A 15,367-nucleotide genomic window follows, 5' to 3' on the forward strand; every position below is an offset into this window, starting at 1 on the left:
TGAGACTATATGAACTGTGCTTATGAACTATATAAGAACATGCTATTGAGTTTTGTGGGGAGTGTTAGAATGAGCCTTGTTCTACTGTGCACGATCACGAAATGCTTTGTCCAAGCTTTCCTTGGCCCTCATCTTCTGTAAGGCGTTTTAATTGACTTGTAATGCAGTTACGCCAGAAGTGTCTTCTTTGATCGCATTCGCCTCTTCCTGCCTGCTAACTTAACACATTTCCCCACTGTTGCATCTCCGGGCTTTGATTCATTAAGAAACATATTGCAATATAGATGAACACTTACTTCATCCTTAAACACCTTTCCATGCTCTTCACACCCAGGCAAGCTCTGAATGAATTCTGATACCTGTCAAAAATAATATCAAAATTCCAAGTGTTTAATAAAAAGCAAAAAGAAATCCAAATGCTGCAGCTTCTAAAATACATTTGAAACTTATAGTTTAGGTAGTTCCCTCCAAACAAAGTTTCTCTTATTCCTCCAAGAGACTAGACTCTACTCAGTAAATGCATTTACCACTAATGAGGCCAACATCCTTGCACCGTAGACCAAATAGGACAACAACATAAAGTAACGAAAGCAAACATACCTCATCTGTGCTCCATTTGGAAACTCTACTGGCAGGGATTCCAGCGACAGTTGGAAGAAGCTTGCTTTGCTGCTCCCAGCGCAGGGGCAGACATGGAATTGGGGGCTTAAAGGAGAGAAAGACAGCTGACCGCCTCTGAGCCTGCTGGGTCTGTTGGGCCTGCTGGGGAGTCTGCTGCGCCTGCGCAGTCTGCTGGGCCTGCTGGGCCTGCTGGGGAGGCTGCTGAGGCTGCTGAGAGGATGGAGGCAGCTGCTGAGCCTGCTGCGTCTGCGGGGTCTGCTGCCCCTGTTGAACCTGCTGAGGCGGCTGGGTCTGTGGCGCCTTCAGAGGCTGCTGAGGCTGCGGTACCTGTGGGGGCTGCTGAACAGCCTGAGCCTGCTGTACTTGCGGTACCTGTTGGGTCTTCTGTACCTGCTGAGCCTGCTGGATGGTAGGGGTAGGTTCTTCCCGAACAACTGGTCAATGGAAAAAGAGAAAGAAGGAAATGTGTATCTGAAAGGCAGGAGGACGGCCCCACGTGCCAGGCATCCCACGAGATAATGACATCAAGGAGGTGGACATGGAAAGACTTTGTACTTTCAATACCACACTCATTGAGTAATTATAGCTTGCTGATGTTTGCCATGGTGAGTAAACTGTACTTTCAGTTTACACACACTGTTGACAACTATGACGTGTTGCTCGATGGTGCTTCTTGAATGCTCTAGGTGCCTCAGGACAGAACTCTGTCTTTCAGAAATTCAGTCTGTTCGCCTATGCTTTAAATGATGCCAATCTGCAGCTCCTGCAACTTGTTCGTGGGCAGCTGGTTCTCCTGACTTGTTCCAGCCTCTGTCACTAATCATAGTGATGTTACATAGCCATCAACTTTTTAAAAGGAGATAAGAAACTATTGCAGTTTGAGGCCAGGCTACACAAAGAAAGCCTTAAAAAAAAAAAAAAAAAAACTATTGCAATAAAAGGAAACAGTTAACCAAGTGGAGAGGAAATTCACTGAATAGTAAAAAAATATCTAGATTATACAAAAAAAAACAAACAAAAACCAAGCAACAAAAGAAAAATCCAATTAATAAGTGTGCAAATGAAACGAACAGAAAATTCACAAAGGAAAAAATACAATAACCAATTAACATATGGAAAAAATGCTCAACCCAACCTCACGAACCACCAGAAAGATATAAATAAAAAATCTCAGTCTACGCAGTGACAGTCATTTAAGAAAATAAGTAAGTCCAGGCACAGAGTGGACAAAAGGAAACCCTTAGACCTTGATGGTGGGACTCAGTCCAGCCACTCCACTCCTGACCTCGTATGCAGGGTTCTTAAAGAACTCTGACCCAGATCTCCCACTGCTGGCTGTTACCCAAAAGAGCAAGTGGACATGTTAGAGATACTTGCACATCAATGTTCATGATAACTAACTTATGGAACCAACCTAGGTGTCCAACAACAGAGGAGAGGCTAAGGAAAACGTGGTATATATGTATGATGGAAATTTTCTCAGCCCTAAATGACAATAAATATTTTGTCATTTATTGGAAAATGGATGCACCAGGACACAATCACAGACCTTATGATACCTCTTTTCCATGCTTCATCAAATCCAGGTTTCAGTACTTGTTCTATTTTTACTGAATAGGTATTATAAACCAAATATAAACCACCACATTTATTTTATTCCTTTAAATTATTTAAAGCACATTTGTTTTTATTTTTTTAATTTAAATTATTTAAGTTGAAAATAGGGGTGTGGCTGGACGCAGCTCTGTGGCAGAGTGCTTGCTTAGAATGCACAAGAACCCAGGTTTGACCCTCCAGTACTTAATAAAAAATGTGGGAGAAGGTGAGTAACCTAATAGCTTCATCTCAGATATTCCCAAGAGTTTAGCAAGTACTTGAAATGAATGTACACACAAGGCTGGCTTACAGGAACGGTAAGACTCTGTCTTCACACTAGAGCAACAGGATAGAGATTGGTTTATAATTTGGCTTCTGATTGCATGCCATATGTAAGTCTTCTACAAATGTATGCGCATTCCGTCCTATAATTGTTTGTGCTCTAGTAACACTGGCACTTGGCTCCATCACTCTCCTTCCATCCATTTCATGCTGGACGCTGTGTTCCTCACAGCTTGTTTCTAGTGCTCTGCGCTGTTCATCAGAAAACCAACACCAACAACCACGCTAATGTACCAGCGCTTGTCACCACAAGTCTGAAGTCTTTGAAGATGGTACAATAAACATATACCACTCCGATTCTACTACCACAGTGGTTTTCAACCTTCCTAGTACAGGGATCCATTGATACCGTTTCTCATGTTGGGGTGACCCCCAACTGTAAAACTACTTTCATTGCTACTTCACAACAGTAATTTTGCTACTGTAAATATCTGTGTTTTCCATGGTCTTAGGCAACCCCTGTGAAAATGTCACTTGACCCCAAAAGGTTGAGAAATGCTGTCCCAGTGACGCAGGCACTCCTTCCTTTGGCAGCTTTTTTGTTATAGCCGAGGTATCCATCAACCATAAAACACATTCCTTCCTATTCTCATCCAAATGGGATAAAGAAAGCAACTTCACATAAGTGACTATTTGATTCCTTAAACTACACAGGATGTGGCTCCAGGATTTGATCAAACATGCACTGCAGACTAAAATAAATGCGAGTAGACTTTGGTGGCAATGGTTGCCACAATAGTGAGTGAGAAAAGGGGGGCTTGCAGTGTACAGCGTGCTTCAGAAAGCACAGACATTCAATTTGGAAGGCACCTCTGCCACTCCTGTCTCACCAAGACTCCATTTCTTACTGCCATCCTTGTACCCCATATACCTGAATGAAAAACAACACTTTCAAGGAGTTTTTCATAGTTTAGAAATGTCCTAAAGTGAAACCGATCAAAACGATTGGAGCAAAGTCTTCCCCGAAACATGTTACTTGGTTCATTAAGCATTCTTCGCTTTTAAGTCAGTGACAAAAGTGGAGCAAGACCCTCCAGGTGTCTCCTGTCACTGCAGTGTCACCCAGGGCCAGGACGGTGCTCTTTGGAACAGATAGGAAGGAAAGAAGTTCAGCCACACAGAGATATGAGAAGTGGAAGACCGTCATCCTGGCCCCTTCAACGACAGGGTCCTGACCGAGATGCTACATGTTGGATTCAGGTAAACACAACCTAGACCTCTGCTCTCTCATGTCAGCGGAGCCAATTTAAAATCTACTGGAAGAAATGCATGAGGTTTCCGCAGTGCTTATCCTCACATACAGTGCTTGGCAGGTGGTAGAAATTACTTCTGTCTTGAAAGGAATGAAAATAATCAACAGTCTTTTAGATTCAAAGTGGTAAAAATGAAAATGAGTCAATAATCCATCTAGGCTAATATTCCAGGAGCCTATAAAAGGGGTTTTTAATGAGAAAGGAAGAAATGCAGAAGAAATGGGATGCATCTGTTAAAAATTGATGAGCAAATGGAAAAAGGGTGAACAAAAAGTGTTCCATAAAACAAGCGGGTTCGAATCACCAAGCACAGACATACAGCTGACTTCCAAGTTAGATTTAAATTCAGGAATGAAAAATATCTGAGGGTAATGTCAAGGCCAAAAATCCAAAAAAAACCAGTCCAACTGTTCTAAAGGCAAAAAGGATGCTCCATGTTCCCAGGAGAATCTGACATGACACTAGACAGCATTCAGCTTCTGGACATGTGTATCCTATGAGGAAGAATGCCTGCAGAGAGAACAAAGAACTGTGCCTTCCCCAGGACATAAGGATGCCAGGGAAAGGGTCAGTTTACAGAATCTCCACTATGTAGGCTTCCCCACAATGGTGGAAATGAGTATTTATTTCTCTTTTCAAATAAAGGAGATAAGAAAAAAAAGAGCAAATTATAGTCAGTTTCCCAAGACCAAGCTCAGAAATAGTACAGAAAAAGAGGTCATGACTACACTGACTGTACTGGCTTTACTGGATCGATCTGAGTCTTCTTGTTGTTTTAGGAAGAAATTCTCTCTCTCTCTCTCTCTCTCTCTCTCTCTCTCTCTCTCTCTCTCTCTCTCTCTCTCAACAATCAGTTTGTCCCAAGATTCAAAACAAAATAGTCCTTGTGGGCCCCAAAAGCCTAAATCCTACTGATACTAGAAGGAAGTCCTGTGTGGCTGCTTAGGCTCTTCAGTCAGTCCTGCCCCTTCAGTGTCTCTCTCACCTCCAGAGGCAGAGGCAGAGGCAGAAGGCTGGGTCACCAACACACTATAGAGTGGACAGTGAGCCCATAATGGATTGTGCCACACCTGACCCTCAGGCTTTACCCTGAAGGGATTCTACTGGGGTCCAAATGAAAGAAGCATGGAAGAAGCATGTGTTCTTCAAAAAATACACACAAAACTTTCTCTAAAGTTTTTAAAAAAAAGATTAAAAATACAATACAATACAATAAAATAAAAGGCAACAACCACCACTGGGCTGCTGATAAAAATTGCTATGAAATACTCTGAAGAGTACAGACTTATGGGCAGCAGAGTATCATGATCTTCATAAGCCCCAGGGAACAAGGCCTCTGCCAGGTAAAAACAGGCTAGTGACATAAATCACAACCCACAGAGGACACTGTAAGATTCACCGACTCACCTAGTCAGTTCAGCGTGCTTAGTCACATGGTGTAATACTGGAACCAAACTGTTAAATCCTTTCAATCCAAACCTTGACAGAGAGATACTACCAGTCAAGGAAATGACAGATGGAGCAGAGGCAGCAATGGAAGATATAACAAAAGGATGCCTTTTCAATTTAAAGAAGACCTGAATGTTTAAAAAGCCAAAACATAAACAAAAACCTGAAAATGCTCGTTGCTTTCTAGGCAAAAATCATGGAAACCGAAAGCCTGGACTGACTTCAGCTGGCCTAACCCTACCTGCACGGAATGATCTTGATTTCTTTCTCTTCGGTTTAATTTTTCTTAAAGGAAGAAGCAAGTTTAGAGATCTGGCTGGATATTCAGATATGCAGGTACTCAGTCTCCCTTCAGGATGAAGGAGTGGACTCTCCTGTCTGTTGAAAGAAGAGGGCTTACAAAGACCCCTCTCCAGGAACTGCCTAAGACAAAGGAAGCCTCTCTGTCCACAGATGTACCGTGTCAGGGTTTCAGTGTGGAATGGCTCCCACAGGCTCATGTGCTTGAACTCTTGGTCCCAGCAGACGTGCTATTCTTAGAGGTTGTAGAACCTTTGGGACATGGGGTCTAGTTGCTAAATGCAGGCATTGAGACACATCTTGGTTACAGCCCAGTGTGGCTTTGGTGGTCTCCCTCTGCTTCCTGCTTCATTCTATAAGCTCCCACAGCCACAGCAAAAACCCAAGTCACCATGAGCCTCACTCTACGACAGCTGAGGGCAAGCAAAATCCTTCTTCCTCTACTATGTTCTGTAAAGTCTTCTGTACCATGAAGAAGGAAAATATCTGGCACCCCCTTCTCAGTCAGCAGCTGAAGACTGGTCAATTCCAAGACACAAAGTCCAACCTTCTTGCTGAACATGGGATAATCTAAGGCACTGAGTACATCTGCTTCAGCTCTCTATACTAGGCCTGCCTCCTTAATTTGCCAACTCTGCTCTTTCCCTAGCCTCCCATTAACGGTTCTCAGGGTCTGCTTCCAGGGAGTTCAGTCTGTGACAGCAGGCTGTGTCTGCATTAAGGACCAAGAGGTACGAAGCCATCCAGTGACTAAGGTCAGAGGTATCCTAGTGTCCCCAGGGAACATGAATCTCAGATCTGACTGGAAGCTGCAGGTCCCTGGGGCTCAGGGGAAGACAGCCACACAAGTGCTGTGTGGTAAGCCAAGAACAGGAATACAAACGGAATAGAAAACTAGTAAACTAGTGCTAAGTGAAAGTCAACAAAAAACTCCACACATTCAATTAATTTTATAGAATAGGCTTACTCAAAACATCAACACCACAGAAAACAGACAAAAAACAAAAACCAAGTTCCAAAGTCATTGGGAAGGCCAACCCTACATTGCCAGCCACCAGTCTCACCTAGGAATATAAGGTAGGAAATTCTGAAAATGAAGCTCTCTTTATCAATTAAAAAAGACGGCGATTGACAGAAGCATACTCAAGTATAGGTTTTCAGACAAATAAATGAAAACAAAGAGGAAAACAAGAGAAGTAATAATTGACTTCCGAAGAATAAACAAATTACATATGGATTCTAACAACCTTTCTTGACAATGAATCACTAAACAACACTCAATGTAATTCAAATGAAGAACAACGGAAAAATAAAGGAAATAAACTAGATAAATCGTAACAGCACTAGAATACCAAATATGAACATGTTTGAAATTCTCAGTTAAGTAGATAACGGGGATGGGGGAATAATCAAAATTGGTTCCGCAGATAAAAATAACAGATCACCAAGTTAACTGAAAGTATTCATCAAACCATCACTGCCTCGATAAGCTCAAAGCCTTGAAAGTTTTCTTATGGACCTGTCCAAGCTTTCAATGACACAAGAGACTATTTCACAGAGGTAGCATCACCAGAGACCACTCCAGCTACTCACATGTGGCCAAGGAGGTGTACTAGGGCTACATCAGGATTACACAAGGGAAAAGTGAGGCCCAGACAGATAGTACATGTAAGCTGAGGTCTGAACACAAGCCCTGCTCTTGACTTCTGATGAACTAATGGCTTATGAAGAAAAGCTGAAGCCGGGCGATGGTGGCGCACGCCTTTAATCCCAGCACTCGGGAGGCAGAGGCAGGGGGATCTCTGTGAGTTCGAGACCAGCCTGGTCTACAGAGCTAGTTCCAGGACAGGCTCCAAAGCCTGTCTCGAAAAACCAAAAAAGAAAAGCTGAATTCTTTGTGTAAGAAGCCAAACAGCTATGTCAAGAAAACACTCATGGTATTTAATAAAAATACCTTTATAAGTTGTAAGTGACATTGCAGATAATCAAATAATTGTGTGGGACTTAGGATGGGACAGACACGTGCTAAGCAAGGAACACTCATTGCTCTTCCTCTGCCTGGCAAGCTCATGGACATACACCGTTCTTCTGTATAGATAAGGAACAGGGGTACCTAGTGACTTCAATGCCATGGTCAGAGCCAAGCAGGGGCATGTAGGGAAGATTATGCTTGGCCAACTGTAGAATCTGTACCTAGTGCTACCGCAAGCACCATAAACCATGCTGAACATCACCCTGTACACAGATTACAATGTATTCATTAATTACTATTCTACCATAAACCATGCTGAACATCACCCTGTACACAGTTTTCAATGTAATCATTAATTACCGTTCTATAATAATCAGGTTCTCATTATAGGCAGTCATTAGGTTCCATTCCCCAACCCTAAAATCATCCAAACTGGAAAACACATGAGAAGGAAAGTCTACAGGAACAGGCAACATAGTGATAGCCAGACTAGCATTTTCTTATTGGAAAAACAAACAATAATTACCCAGCTATAAGCAAATTACAAGCTCAATCTATATGACGACTAAGAGTCATTAAGCCCTCACTGCTTAAACTATCATCTTGGAAACAAAGATAGGAGAAGAATGACTTACTCTAGCAAACACTTGTTCAAGTGATCGTCTTTTCATTTTGTGCCTTCACATCAAGCTGAAACCCTGTTTAGATTTTAAAACACATTTGAAGCAAGTGGAGCCAGCAACACTAAAGAAAATGTGTGGCAAGAATCAAAGAGAATATCCTTGGAAACCTTACATTTAACGCTGTACCAATTGTCAGTTTCCAATTGTCTCTATTTACTTTGACTTATTCTGTGGTGCTGAGAATCAAACCCATTGTCTTGCGCATTCCAGGCACTGCTCCGCCATGGGACTACATCCCTGGCCTGCAGTGGAGCTTTTGGTTCTTGACTATTTATGGTAACAACCAACAACGACACGATAACGCTATGGCTACCTTTGGCTTCGGCTGACGTTCTCGCTTCATTTTCTGGTTTCTGTGTGGAATCTTCTTTGATGTCATTAGCACGGTGTTCCCTGAGAAAAACAGCTGTCTCAGTATTTTATGACAAAAGAATTTTAAAGCATTTCAGAACTGTATCGTAGCAACTGTTTTTTTTTTTTTCTTAACTTAATGACGGATAGATGTACCACTAAATGTTAAAGAATGAAATTCCACCATAAAGCAGCTAACGCCAGTGACAGCCATAAGTGCTCACTTTCTTCATAATCACTTGGTGGCTGCTATTCAGAAAGATTTTTCATGGTGAGAATGCTATGAAGATGAATTACCCTGGAGGATATGGTTATTGAAAATTCTGACAGCTCGGAATGGAGTAATAACACTTATACTCTTTGATATGACTCAACCAAAACTTAATGTTCAGACTATTCTGACCCAGGCTGTACTGTTAAGGTTCAAGAACAATGAACATACAATTAAACATACTAATCTAACACAAAAGGAATTTTTACTTTTCATCCCAAAGGCACGTACTCTCTAAATGAAACTACCAGAAGCAGCAGGCAATAAATGTTCACTACATGCCAGAAACATTTTTTCCAAGAGTACACATTAACCTTCAGTCAAACCTGAGCTTCTGGCTTAGCTTTTACGAAGACATCTTTTAATTGCTGCGATGAGCACCTGTTTGATAAGGAGGAACCAGCTATCAAGCAATAGAAATACTTCCCCCAGGAGACCCAGAGAACTCCAAATGAGGACTTTGAGGAGCCCACATTCCTCCAGAGCACCCTGAACTTGTATAATCTAGTACAGAGCCAATTCAACAGCCAGGGGTTCTTACTCCACGTGTGAGAACTGAGGGCTGAGAAGCGACATTACCCGAGGTGTTGACAGAAAAATCATGTTTTCTTCATAGAAACAGGATAGAATCAGCCAACCCTGATTACACGGCCCAGGAATCCTAGCTACTCAGGAGGCCAAAGGAGATTTACATTATAGAGTATGATCAAAGCCAGCCTGGACCCACTTGGTAGACCCAAACCCCCGAACAAAAAACAAACAATCAAAACAGCACACAAAAACTCAAAGAGGGCTGTGAATACCACTTGGCCCTGGGGTGCTTGGCTGACACATGCAAGCCCCATAATCCCCAGTATCACAAAAAATAAGGAAAAAAATAAAACACCCACAAAACAAAAGACCCAATGAAGCCATACTTTCTAATTACAGTATGTCAAAATCAACTGGCTACACACTAAATTGATGCATACATTTCTAGACTTGTTTGCACTGAGCCAGAAATAACATCCTTTGTGTCTACAAACTCTTTATCTTAATATTGTGACTAATGAAAAAGAAGCAGCTTTTTGGTGGCTATATTAATATTATCAGAAAAAAAATCACACACTGTTGTGAAAAATTTAAAATTAGTGTTTCTCAGAGTCAAAGAAAATAAATCCCAACAAGTTCTCGTGCCTTTCTTAGGAAGTTAGGTAGATAAGTGATTGATTAAATTTTTTTTTAAAGTAGAAAAAAAAGAAGTGAAACAAAAAGTGAAAGTTAAGTCTTGAACTTTTCTATGTTTGTGCATTTTCATGACCAGAAATAGTCACTCATAACCAAAGTGCCCTTTTGTGGGTTTAACACAGCATAATTACTCTTCAAAGTAAATTGTGTTAAGATGTGTACGCCTTTAATCCCAGCACTCAGGAGGCAGAGGAAGGTGAATCTTAGAGGCCAGTGTGGTCTACAGATGAGTTTCAGGGCAGCCAGGACTACACAGAGAAATCTTGTCTTGAAACACCCCAAATAGACTTAAACATAAGGAAAACTCCTTTGTAGTCTACGTACAAATACAATATCAACATTTTATGTCTTGAAATGTAGAAAAAGAAAATAACATTTTGGAGCCAAAAGTTCCTTTATACCCAAATATGCCAAGACATACCCAAAAGAAGAGCCAAAATGTTATTTTGCTTGTCTTTTTGGAAATATAATCGGTTTTTCAATTCTCAAGTCAACTCATATAAACCTCGAACTCAATACGTGACAGGTTCTTTCTTGTTCCACATGCCGTTTCCTTAGTGGCGTGGAAGACGGAAGGAGCCAACATCCAGTCTACTAGAACAGATCCTAGCAGCCCGTTCAGATATGAGGAAGGGGTCAGCAGCATTCCTATGAACATACTGCAAGCCAAACGGCTGAGTGGTTGGCAGGCTGGATATTCTACTGCACTCCCTGATGCAAGGTCTGGTATTCCATACACCAAAACCTAAAGACATCAAGTCCATGTTTACAGAGATGAGTACACACCAGGTCTTCCTGACACCAAGGACCTACAATTAGGACCAATATGCTTTAATATTTACATTGGGTTGCTTCAAAATAAAGAGCATGCCCCTATTCCAGGATGGCAAAGGGTGTACTTCATGTACACACTTATTCTCAAATTGCCCTTCCGTGAGAAAGCTGAGAACGAAGAACCTGGCCTACATATTCTTAATTATCTTACATTTTATTCAAAATTTAAAAAATGTTTTCTTCATTGGGGAACCATTATTCCTCTCCTCTGTGACGTGGGAAATCTCTCTGTTCCAATTGCTGCTACTCTATAGGCCTCTTCCCGCTCAGAGATGAAATCCTCCTTAGATGTTCAGCTTCCTTGGCCAAAAGCTCTTTGTACACACTCCGGTGGCGGAGTGGGCAGACGAGGGGAGGGGTGGAACAAGACTTGTGGACTTGGCAAAGCAGGCTGTGGCACGCAAGGAGGACCAAGGGCTATGCCCGCCCCCCAGCCTCCTCGCCCACTCCCAGTGATAGTCCAGGGACACAGAAATCTGATCAAAACAAACTACAACTTGAAAATTCTGCAGTAATACAGTATTTTTTTGTAGTCAAATACAAGATAAGATCTTGACAGTTTAAAAAAAATAACAGCCATTTTATACTGTACTTTAATATTCCAATGTCGCTCGGCACAGAAGCTTCTTAAAGCAGCCATCTTGATCATTACTCTCACTTGCGCCTGCAATCTCAAGGGAGCCTAAGCTGTGCTCCCAAGTGTGTCCTTGGCGGGAAGCAGACCTAATTCACATTTTAGCTCAACTACTAACGACTACTAACTAACTTTGCATAGACATTTGCAGCAAGTTACTTAACTTCCCAAGTTCTCAGTTGCATCATTGGCAGGAGAGGGAGAATCAATCCTAGTGTGACAATCTGAAGACTGAATATATAAATGCTTATATTTGGAAAGTGCCTAGTGCAGGGCCAGGCACACATGTGAGAGCCTGACTTATGACAGCTTTCCCTGGCTACCGTTTCCTTCTATGTTGGGATAAATGACCTGTTTAGTGAGCTGTTTTCTTAAAGCATTACAGCAGATTTTGGAGTAATGGTTTCCATAGCCAGACAGCTCGTCAGTTAGGGTTCTAAGCTAGGTCTTGACCAGCTGTGGGCTAAAGCCAAGACAGAAGACGGGGTGACTGGTGATTGTGGTGGCACACATTTTTAACTGGGAAGCAGAGGCAAGAGTATCTCTGTGAGTTCAAGTCCAGCCTGGCTGACATAGTGAGTTCGGGAGCAGTCACAGCTTACGAACAAACAATGTCTCCAGCACCAAGGGTGAAGAAGCCCAAAGAGTGCCCCGACTAAACAGTTCCTCTTGGGATTTTAGAATTTCCAAGCAACCGTTTATTATGACATTTCTTTCGCTTAAACCGAATACAGCCACAGCAAAAGCTTATTCAAGAAAAACTACTCGGTGGCTTTAATTAGGACAGTAGAAGCTGCTTAGCTGGTGAAGCAGAATTTCTTGTGAGTCAGCCATCTCTTTCTCTGTAATTATGTGTCTCATTGTAAACGTCTTACTCTCTTACTTGAATTATGCCTGTGGTAAATATTGGGGAAACAAACTCAGGAAGAGCGAGTGCCTAGGAAAACAGGTGGCATTTGAAGGCACACAGCTCATTTTCCCCAGAGTGTGGGCTTTTCACTGACCAGCCATGCTTAAGCCAGCCCCAGTCTACTGAGAATGACTTCAAGAAAATATGCAACAATAAGTCATTTTCCCTCCCTGCATGGATGTGTTAATTTTAGCCACTTCGCTGAATTGAGCATGGGAAGAGGCAGGAGGTATAAAATGTAGGGGGAAACACGCCTATGGGGTAAGCCCTATAAAAATTGTGGGGGTCACTTTTGAATGCCAAAACATTACCTCTTTTTACGACTCACTAGCTTTTTAAAAAAATTTCTGGGCTGAAGTCATTCATAGATAAAATATCAAAGGTCAAGAATTGGGTTCTTAACCTGTCCCCAACTCATCTTCTACAAATGTAGAAATTTGACAAGCCTCAGAACAAGGAGGGTGGGTGTCCTTTCAAAGGGATTCAGAACAGGTGACTAAAACAGTGTCTTCTCATGCCTATGGGTCCACACTGAAACTAGGAATTTTTAAAGTTACGTTCCTTTGGTAATAGCTTAGCAAGGGTTTTAATTAACCATGGTTCCATGAACAAGACTGAGAAGAAGTAAACACGACTTATTTTTTATCTAATGACTAAAAGTGAAACATCTGGACTGATAATCCCATAAAATTATAATTTAACATATAGAACATATGTCAGCAAAGGAGCATAATAAAAGGAATATAACAAGTGTATCAAGTGGGCATTATCAAGATACCAAAGAAAAAGGCTCCACAATAAAGCACTCAGCAATTAATTAGTCAATCCTCCATGAAATGGAAGTTCTACTTAGTAAGGTGAGCTCTCACAGAGTGACTGCGTCTTCAGCACTGGCTTGCCATAGAAAAAACAACAGATGCCACTGCTTTTTTTTGTTGTTCCAAATGGAAAAGTCTCTGGAGTAGGAATTAGTGATAGTCGAGAGATAAATTAAGACCTGTTACAATATTGTTCCGACAACTCCACAGCATCTGGCAACGAGACTCCTCTTTTTCTGACACTTTCGATGGTTGCCTTGCTGTCACAGTGGCTGTCACCAGAGCGCTGAGTGTTTTAACTCAGACAGAGCCTCTTCCTGGTGCACACAGCAGCTACACAGGCCAGCCTCGGGTCCCTGAACACCTGCACAGCTCCGAACGTGTACCTGGAAGCCTACTGACAGGAGGAGGGAGACTCTGGAAGCTGGGGAATTAGAGAGCTAATTCTAGATCACAGCAGGTCCCCAGGACCAGAAAATCCGAGCTCCCCAAGACTGCTGATTAACTTTTGTAATCATTTATGAGTTTGGCTTTAATTAACTCTACTCTGCTTGGTGTGATCATTTTGCAATGCATGCATGAGCATGCGCACGTGCGCCCACACGTGCACACACACACGAACACACCATCATACTTTATGTTAGCTTATTTCCTCATCTGTTTAGTACGATATAGATGGGCTCTGGTATGACTGGCAAAATTGAGTTCATGTGGAAAAGATCAATCAGATTGATGGCAGCAATTCTTATACCAAGCACTATATAATTCTCAGAATTATAGCACTGGTCCTACAACTGAAAAGGCATTTTGAGAACCTATAATGAACTGCACAGATTGAATTGTTTCATTAAATTAAGTTTAGCAGTGGGCACTTGCCTTACAAAGTAATACAAGTAATTGCCAAGCATTTTAAAGATGCTTTACTGGGCTTCTGTGGTTATATCTAAGCAAGGTTAGGCAGCGTGGGGCTTAAGACACTCAGTGATGCTTTAGTAGAGATAGTGTCTAATTTAGATGCACGTACAAGCAGATGCAGACAGACTTGGTGAGAGTAAGACTGTGTGAGAGGGTACCTTATGCTCCCTTCCAGTGGGTCATTTACAGTCATTTGCAATAGTCCAATGCAGAGAACATTTGCTCCTGTCACCTGGGACTGTTTGTCAAGCGGAGGATTCCTGGGATGTACTGAGTCAAAAGCCACATTTAACTAAGCAGCCTAGATGATCCCATGTGAATCAAAGATCCAGACCCAGGTTTTATTAAAACAGAGAAATACATATGCATATTCTTTGACTCAGCTGGAGACACGTGGAGATGTAAATATTCATCCCCAGAAAAACCTACCATCTTACAGCCAGGGGCAATGAGAGGGTAGTGATGCCCTATCCAAAATGCAGACATTACCTCACAGCAAGCACTTGGCTCAGCAGATGCTCATGCTTGTGACAGACAGGGATGAGGGTGGAGATGGAAAAGGACTGCATGGATACCCCCATTTCTATCTCTGATGCCCTAGGGAATGTGCACAGCCAGCAGAGTCTAAAAGAAAACAGGTCTAAGCTTTGAGAACACAACAAAAAGACTCGAGGATATTCTGAATCCCAGGTAGAGAAAAGTTCTAGGATATGGTCCCTGAACCCCTTTCTCTGGTCACTAGAAAGGCAGGTTCACCTCCGTCCTTGGTTTGCTAAATAAACATTGATGTTTATGTGATATCTTTACTAATCTACGCAGGCCAGGAAGGTAAATAGTCAGTAAGAAAGTCTCACCCTAATTTACAAGAGTACAAGAATGTATTTGGAGACTCTGCATCATCATTTAGTAATGACTTCTTAAACATCTGGTGTGGCAGTCTCACAAAGGGGAAAATGTAGAGCTTTCAAGTACATAAAGAGAAAACTACATAATGAATGTCTCTCAGATCACATACTGGCTAAGTTAAAGCATTTACATCCTCAGGAGATCAAGGATGCTCCATGCCGAGGGACAGGAAGATATAGACACAGCCTCTACCATGATAGAACTTAGAAAGAAAAGCACAAAGACTCTGAGAAAGTCTTTTCAAATGTATAATGGCCTGATCCACAGGCTTGAGGGTCAGCAAAA

General features: G+C 41.9%; 1 protein-coding gene across 11 annotated transcripts in view; it reads right to left on the bottom strand.

The window, feature by feature from the left end:
* The window catches only part of L3mbtl3 (L3MBTL histone methyl-lysine binding protein 3), a 107,987-nt gene that overhangs the window by 5,363 nt on the left and 87,257 nt on the right, over positions 1-15,367 (bottom strand). For all 11 annotated transcript variants that reach the window (XM_057762344.1, XM_057762353.1, XM_057762352.1 and 8 more), the window contains 3 exons: positions 8,530-8,609; positions 601-1,055; positions 297-359 (listed from right to left, as the gene is read on the bottom strand). In XM_057762344.1, the coding sequence (XP_057618327.1) occupies positions 297-359; positions 601-1,055; positions 8,530-8,609 (598 nt within the window). The remainder of the gene's footprint in view (positions 1-296; positions 360-600; positions 1,056-8,529; positions 8,610-15,367) is intronic.

This window comes from Chionomys nivalis, chromosome 2 (genome assembly GCF_950005125.1).
Source record: "Chionomys nivalis chromosome 2, mChiNiv1.1, whole genome shotgun sequence".
NCBI lineage: Eukaryota > Metazoa > Chordata > Mammalia > Rodentia > Cricetidae > Chionomys > Chionomys nivalis.